At 47.9% G+C, this 7,822-nt stretch overlaps 2 protein-coding genes across 2 annotated transcripts; both read right to left on the bottom strand.

Moving 5' to 3' along the window:
- Window positions 1–1,237: 1,237 nt before the first annotated feature.
- LOC122404299 lies at window positions 1,238–2,881 on the bottom strand (the record flags this gene model as incomplete). Its single annotated transcript, XM_043408229.1, has 1 exon — window positions 1,238–2,881. A coding segment is annotated over exon 1 (1,644 nt), but the record flags the coding sequence as incomplete, so codon positions are not given.
- Window positions 2,882–3,530: 649 nt separating this feature from the next.
- LOC122404297 lies at window positions 3,531–4,546 on the bottom strand. Its single transcript, XM_043408228.1, has 2 exons — window positions 3,687–4,546; window positions 3,531–3,559 (listed from the first exon to the last, which is right to left on the bottom strand). The coding sequence occupies exons 1-2, from the start codon at window positions 4,370–4,372 to the stop codon at window positions 3,541–3,543; spliced, it is 705 nt and encodes a 234-aa protein (XP_043264163.1). The 5' UTR covers window positions 4,373–4,546; the 3' UTR covers window positions 3,531–3,540.
- Between the last annotated feature and the right edge of the window lie 3,276 nt (window positions 4,547–7,822).

Genomic DNA, 7,822 nt, shown 5'->3' on the forward strand with positions numbered 1-7,822 from the left:
AATTACGATCGTGACCACGCGGTCGAACATAACCTACGCGAGTTACAAGTTAATTACGCGCTTCGTCGTTGGCATGTATTGTGATGGGAAGAAGGGAAATTTTGGAGAGGGGTCGCTTAAATTTTGATTGTGCGGTTTTGACCGTTACTACCCGAGTTAATCCGTCGTCGCCGGGGTGGCACTCGATTATTCGTCCTCGTTCCCAGCTGCAGGGTGGTAAATTCGGATTGCGAATTAGAACGAGTTGACCGACCTTGACCAGGTTTTGGATGGTTCGCCATTTTGGGCGTTGATGGAGAGTATGAAGGTAATCATTTTGCCAGGCTTTCCAAAAGGTTTCGGTTAGTTTTTGAAGGAGCTGCCAACGCGACAAGCGATTTTCTTTAATTTCTAGTACGCTCGGTTCCGGGTTTGATACGAGAGGAGTGCCAATTAAGAAGTGGCCTGGGGTTAGTACGGAAAAATCGTCTAAGCAGTCCGACATTGCTCCGAGGGGTCTTGAATTGAGACATGCTTCAACCCGGCACAACATCGTTGTCATTTCTTCAAAGGTAAGTGTATGGGACCCTATTACGCGTTTAAGGTGGTGCTTGGTACTTTTCACGGCTGCTTCCCATAGGCCCCCGAAATGAGGTGCATTTGGGGGCAAGAATACCCAAGCGACTCCGGAAGAGGCTAGTGCGTTTCTGAGGTTGGAGTCCTCTTGTGCAGACTGGAAAGCCGAGGCTAGTTCGCGATTGGCGCCTTGGAATGTTGTGCCGTTGTCGGAATAAAGTTTGGTTGGAAGACCACGCCGGGACACAAATCTATGGTAGGCTGCTATGAATGCTGCGGAACTGTAATTGCTTACTAACTCGAGGTGGATTGCTTTTAATGTCAGACATACGAAGACTGCGATGTATGCCTTCATGGATTTGTGTCCGCGCCCAGGAGCAGTTCGGATGAGAACCGGACCCGCATAATCCACGCCGGTATGTACGAACGGACGCTCGACTCTGGTTACGCGGGGCGCGGGTAAATCTCCCATGAGCTCATGAGGTGAGGTAGCCCTTTCACGTGCGCACTCCACGCACTGGTACAGGACTGCCCGGATTGTCGTTCTTGCTCTAAGGATCCAGTATTCACTTCGGAGGTGAGCGAGAAGGAGTTGAGGACCGGCATGCAACAAAGTTCGGTGAGTATGGTTAATTAAAAGGGTTAGGAGTGGGTGTGTTTTGAGGATGATTGGATTTTTTGCCTTTTCAGAAAGATCAGAGTTCATCAGTCGCCCTTTGGCGCGTATTAGACCGTTTGCATCGATGTACGGGTTTAGAGAAATCAGAGAGCTTGATGTTGAGACCCGTCTCGATGCCTTCAACCGCTCTAGCTCGGGTTGAAATACATCGCTCTGGATCTTTTTCAACCAGAACAGTTTTGATTGACTAATCTCATCAGGGGTCAGCACTAGGATCGCGTTATTACTCGGAGACTCCAATTTGGTAAGTTCCGCTTTTCCCGATTTTCTTCGGAGGTTTTGTACGAAACGTTTCAAGTACGCGGTTATCCGAAGCAATTTCGGCCAGGACGAATACCGAGTCTCCAATTCCCATGTATTTAGGGTTGTTGACATGCTAGGAATTTCGTGCGTGGTTTCCTCGAGTGAGGCTTCTCGGAATGGTCTTGGCTCTGATTTCGGCCAAGAGTTGGAAGTTTCACGCAGCCAACAAGGCCCTGACCACCATAATGGATGAGGAATTAATTTTGATAGCGGTATTCCACGGGAAGCGCAGTCAGCGGGATTGTCTTCTGTTGGAACGTGATGCCAGTGTGCGGTTGGAATCAGAGTTTGGATCTTGGCGACCCGGTTTGCTATGAACGTTTTCCAACGTGATGGTGGTTGGTTTACCCAGGTGAGCGTTATGCTCGAATCTGTCCAACAGTGGCATTCCACCTGACATTTCAATGCGGTTTGGACAAACTTTAACAGGCGTGCGAGCAGAAGTGCAGCGCATAACTCTAAGCGAGGAACGCTAACTGTTTTCACAGGGGCCACACGAGATTTGGCCATGGCGAGCCTGATACAGACGGAGCCATCTTGAAGAACATTACGTACATAAACAACGGCAGCATATGCTGCTGTTGATGCGTCGGCAAACCCATGGAGGCTTTGATTGGTTTGGATGCTCGTCGACAATTTTCGTGGGATTGACAAGTGTTTCAGCTCCGATAACTGGCGACAAAGAAATTGCCATTCGGTTTGGATTTCTTGTGGGACATAATCATCCCAATCGGACTTCAACGACCATAGTCTTTGAATAAGAATCTTTCCGGAAATTACGAAGGGGGTGATCCATCCCAGGGGGTCAAAAATTTTGGCTACTGATGAAAGGATCATGCGTTTGGTCATAGGGCTGTTTGCGACAGGTTCGACTTGAAGTTGGAATTGAAATTGATCAAGCCCGGGATTCCAAATCAAACCGAGGACGGACGTGCTTTCGTGGTCGTTCAGGGATTTGCCTAACGCAAGGCCGTGCTCCGAAGGATCGATGTCAGAAAGAAGTTCGGAGTGGTTACTTGCCCATTTCCTCAACGAAAACCCACCTTGAGCTAACAGGGCCGTCGTTTGGTTTCGAATTTGGAGGAGCGAAGCTATGCTGTCACTTCCGAAAAGAAAATCGTCAACGTACACCTGATCGTTTAGGACTGGAACTGCATGAGGGTACTTTGATCCCTCGTCCTCGATCAGCTGTTTGAGGACACGAAGGGCCAAATATGGTGCTGGAGTTGTGCCATAGGTTACGGTAAGGAGTTGATATTCTTCGACAGGATCTGATGGAGATTCACGCCAGAGAATTCTTTGGAAGTTTACATCGTGGTCATCGACGCGGATTTGTCTGTACATTTTTGCTATGTCGGCGGAATATACGAATTGGAATTGGCGCCATCGCAAAAGAATTGATGCTAGGTCTTGCTGTAATTTAGGACCACTATACAAGTGGTCATTGAGTGATTGACCATTGGAAGTCCTTCTGGAGGCATTGAACACGACACGAAGACGTGTTGTTTTACTGGTTTGGCGGAATACGGCGTGATGGGGGATGTAATAAATTTGGTTACTCGGTTGTTGTGGAGATTCGACTTTTCTCATATGCCCAAGAGATTGATATTCCTTGAGAAACGCACGATATTCGGTTTGGAGAGTATGGTTTCGGTGAAAACGATTCTCTAAAACGCGGAGGCTGCTTAAGGCTCCGGGCCGGGATTCGCCTAATGGAATTGGAGGCTCGCAAGTGAATGGCAAACGGACTATGTACTGACCCGTGATGTTTCGCGAATGTGTTTTTCGAAAATGGGTTTCACAAATTTTCTCATCCGGTGTTAACAGGGTCGAGACTGGAATATCCTCAAGCTCCCAGAACTTTCTGAGGTTCTGATCTAGGCGGTCAAGGATAGTAAGATGGTGAAAATGGATTGAGGACTCACTTGACGAAGAAAGAGGACCGGACAGAATCCAGCCGAGCGTGGTGTTTTGGGCTGTGGGTGCGCACGCTGGGCCTTTCCTCACCCCCTGCAGAAGAAGCTGTCCGTAAATATCGGCTCCAATTATTAAGCTGATTGGTTCGGAGCTCATGGGATCCTTATCCGCTAGATTGAGCCCTGAAAGGTGGGACCATTTAGTTGATAAGTTCGAACGCGGTGGTACATACCTCGTGAGTTTGTCAATTATGATCGCGTGCGCTGTATATGCCGGTTCGGATCTCTCTAGCGGTGTGAGAACGATTGGTGCGACGTAACGTGCAAAGGACTGAGTCTCTCCGATGCCACTAATCTTGGTAAATTGTGTCGATTTATCAAGACGGAGTAGTTGAGCTAAGGACTCGGTAATGAGTGTCGCTGCTGAGCCTTGATCGAGTAGCGCTCTTACAACAATGCACCGGCCATTCCGTGAGCGCACTCGAACTCTAGCTGTAGAAAGGAGAATGTTTGTTTTGATCGGTTTATTAGAGGCTAGATTTAAAACGTTCGTTACTTCGTGATCGGAGGCGGCGGGACTCGTCCTTTGTGCGACATTGGAGGCGTCATTGGTATTGCGAAAATGTAACAGGGTATGATGTTTCGATTGGCACTCCTTGCAACAATGAGCGCTCTTGCATTGTATAGTCGAGTGTGTCGATGAAAAACAATTAATGCATCGTTCTTGCTTTCGGATAATCGTGTATCGCTCCTGTGGAGTTTTTGCTAAAAAACTAGGGCATTGGTAAATGAGATGGTGCTGTTTACAGACCGCGCATGATAATTGATTTGTTGTTGTAGCGAGTGCTGTAACTGGTTTGGAGCGAATAAATTTTGTTCTGTCATATTCGGGTTGTTTTTCGCGTTTTATAGACGGCATTGCTTCTAGCGCGTGAATTCTTTTTTCCAGAAACGCATCAAATTCGTGATAAGTCGGATACTCGGAAGTGTCACCTAAATTAAACTCCCACGCTTTACGGGTTGCGCGATCTAATTTCTGTACACCGAGATAAACTATTATATCACTCCACGAGTCGACTGGCCGACCAAGGTTACGGAGCATTTGAACGGTGATATTGATTTGGTCACGCAACGGTCGAAGTTCTGTTGACGTTTCGGACGAAATTGACGGTAGAGAAAACAACGTGTTCAAATGCGTGGTTATAAGACGTCGCTTATTTTCGTAACGCGATGTGATTGTTTTCCACGCGACAGTAAAATTATTATCGGTTATAGGTAAATGGCTCACGGTTCGGTTGGCTTCGCCCTTGAGCGACGAGCATAAGAAGTGTAGGCGCTCCACGTTCGACAACGCCTCGTTGTTTATGACCATAGAGGTGAACCTGTCCCGGAAGCTCTCCCACTCCCCGAACTCTCCTTCGAACGTTGGAAGACTGATCCTGGGAAGGTGAACCGTAGGTCGTGACGTCACGGAATTTGAAGAATATCCGTTTGCAGCTGGCGTCTCGGGTGGAGGTGCGACTCTTGAGAGCATTTCGGCCATGAAGTCGAGGGCTTCCTGGAAGTTGTCCTCGCATCTGGAGAAATGGTCTTCGGCGAAATACGGAATGGTGGCTTTCGTCTTCGGATCGACACTGGCTGCGAGTTTTGCATCCCAGTCTTGACACTGATGAAAGGCTTCCTTCAGCAGTCCGATTCGATTTTGTATAACGGTAGCGGTCATTTTGGATTGACCCAGTTTTTTGAAATTGGCAAGCGCTCGTTCGACTGACCGCATTGCTTGTGTTTGTTTATAAAACAGTTCTTCAAGCGAACTCATGGTCGTTAACGGTTGGATTCTCTTTCAGATGAAAACGGTCGTTCAATTCCTTTTCCTCGACGTCAATCCGGCTCGAAGGACCAATGTTTCGGTTTGGTAAAGAGGGTTAAAGAGAGAGGCTGGGATTTTTTCCAACAAAAAGGAAATTGACGCTCCGAGGAGAAATCGGAAAATTGGCGGAAATCGAAAGAGACCAAATCACGTCAATTATCGTGTATTTCTATACAATAGTCACAAGGAATTACTGCGTAATAAACAGATACTTAAAACACAATACACTGGTTTTAATTAAACTCGGTTCAAAGGCGTTGAGAATCACTTGGTTGGTTAAGCACGTGTTGTCGCTTTGGTTGTTACACGGTAATGAATTCAAAAAGGCGTGCGCACCTCGTTAGCGGTCTCGAGGTGGCTAAATCGGCGCGAGGTAGCGCGATGGTCGCGGCCCATTGGCGCGATGCTTAACCGCTACATTATCTATTAAGAGTGCCGCGTCACCGGTTACATTAGTTTTCAAATAATGTAGTTTTTGAATATTCGTGAGCCACTTGTTTGAGTAGCGAGCGTTTCGAATAAACCACGGAAGTTTCCCCATTGATTGAAGTCTCCGGAAAACTTCGGAAGCGAAAGACGCGGTAATTGCGATGATGCGGAGGCAACAGAATCGTGACAAATAGAAACGTTACTTTGATCAGACTGGGTTTTACTACCGACGTCCAGCTGGGCGATGGCGTCGCTGAGGAAGTCCGAAGCGTCGAAGTAGGCGTCCTCCGCGTCGAGAAAAGTGTTGTCCTTGAAGTAGGAGATGCCCTTATGGTCCTCCGCTTTGGTGGACTGGAGTATCAACTGGTGGGTTGCACGGCATTCGTCCCATAGTTTCTCCAAATTCTCCTTTCGATTTTTTGCCCTGGCCAACGAAACTTGAGCCTTCGGGAGTTTCTTATAATTCACGATCACTCGTCATATCGCGGCAATCGTGGTGATTTGCTGTATAAAAAGGCCTTCTGCTCTTTCGGCCATGATTACAGTTCGAAATGAGCGCGAGTCGAGTAATTAGCCTCAAAGAATCAAACAATGTTCAGCGATGACCTCGCTAGAATCACACACGCGGGTAGGCGTGGAGAGGATAAAGTCACACTTTTGAAACTTGAGTTAACGAAACAGCGCGAAGGGAGCGGATTGTAACGGTCCTAACAGGTCTCCGTCCAACTGTAGAGCGGGGAGCGAGTCAAGAAGGTCACGGCAGTTTTTCGAAACCAATAGTCTTAATTTTAATATGGCTCACACCGAACTCCGTACGCGAGCACAACCGAACTTTTGCAGACACAGTCACAGCGGTTAATCCGGCTCGAAGGACCACTTTGTATCGTCTCGGCCTATGTTTAGCACACCGATTCGAAGGAAGGATAAAAACTGGCCCACTGAACTGAGGATAGTTCGGATATCAATTTTTTGTAACGTACTTTATTTTTCTCCCTTCGCTTCCTCTTCGGGAGGAGCCTGACGAGCTCCCGGTTTATGAAATTGTTTGGTGTGAATCGACTCGCACTTCCAGACAGACTGTGAGCGAGGCGAGCAGTTAAAATTTCGTATTCGCCGGCCGGGTAAGAAAAACAATCCGGCGAGACTCAGGCGTGGTCGCGGAACGACACTAATGTCAAACTGTGTTGACGAACTGCCAGCGGTTACACCGAGGCGCTTTGAATATGTGATTTGAACACAGACGTTGACCGTTTATAATTTTAATGTATCACTAATTCACATGAATAAACAAACGAGCACACCGAAAATATAACAAATTAACAGATTAACAAATTAACAAATAATCACGAAAATTGAGAGGCGAGTTTCGCCAAAATCGTTCGAAACTTCGGTTCGGTACGGTTAAGGTCACCGTGGTAGCACAATGCTGGGTTTTGTTGACTGTTAAAAACGTTCGGAGATCGCGCAATGCGATCCGGCTCAGCCAAGCGTTACAAGCGAAATCGGCCGAATTTTAGCGAAGCGCGAGCACGATCGCACGGGAGCTCGCGCATGCTCGCTAGCGCGGGACATTCCAGTTTAGCCGGCGGAGAGCGCGACGGTCGGAGGAATTTTCCGTACGACGAAACGGAACACCGATATTAAAAAAAAATGGTCCCATTTGATTTCAGCGATAGTTGTGGCGGCCGGTGCAACAGGCACGGCGCCACATAATATAAACACTGGCGCAGAAACGTAAACCTTAAACCGACTCTCTGTCGCTAGCGATACGCGACGCCCTTAGACAACGGCCGTCCTAGGAAAGGAATCTCAAGTGTGATTCCTAGGACGGTCGAACGGCGTACAAGGAGACCCACGACGGGGCCCGACTTGGGCAGTCCGACGCCAACGCCCGAACGACTCGGTCGAATAAAGTTATACATACAAACACGTGTACGTCTTTCTCCGTCACCCACAATAGTGTTGGAGAAAAAGTTTTAGTAATGCCTCTACTTCATATGTGAAGTACGTGCCAAGCGACCCGATCGACGTACCGGCAACCCCGGAGGCATACAGGGTGTCCCCGCTACG

This window comes from Colletes gigas, unplaced genomic scaffold (assembly GCF_013123115.1).
Source record: "Colletes gigas isolate AHSC1104 unplaced genomic scaffold, ASM1312311v1 Colletes_gigas_Sc00161, whole genome shotgun sequence".
NCBI lineage: Eukaryota > Metazoa > Arthropoda > Insecta > Hymenoptera > Colletidae > Colletes > Colletes gigas.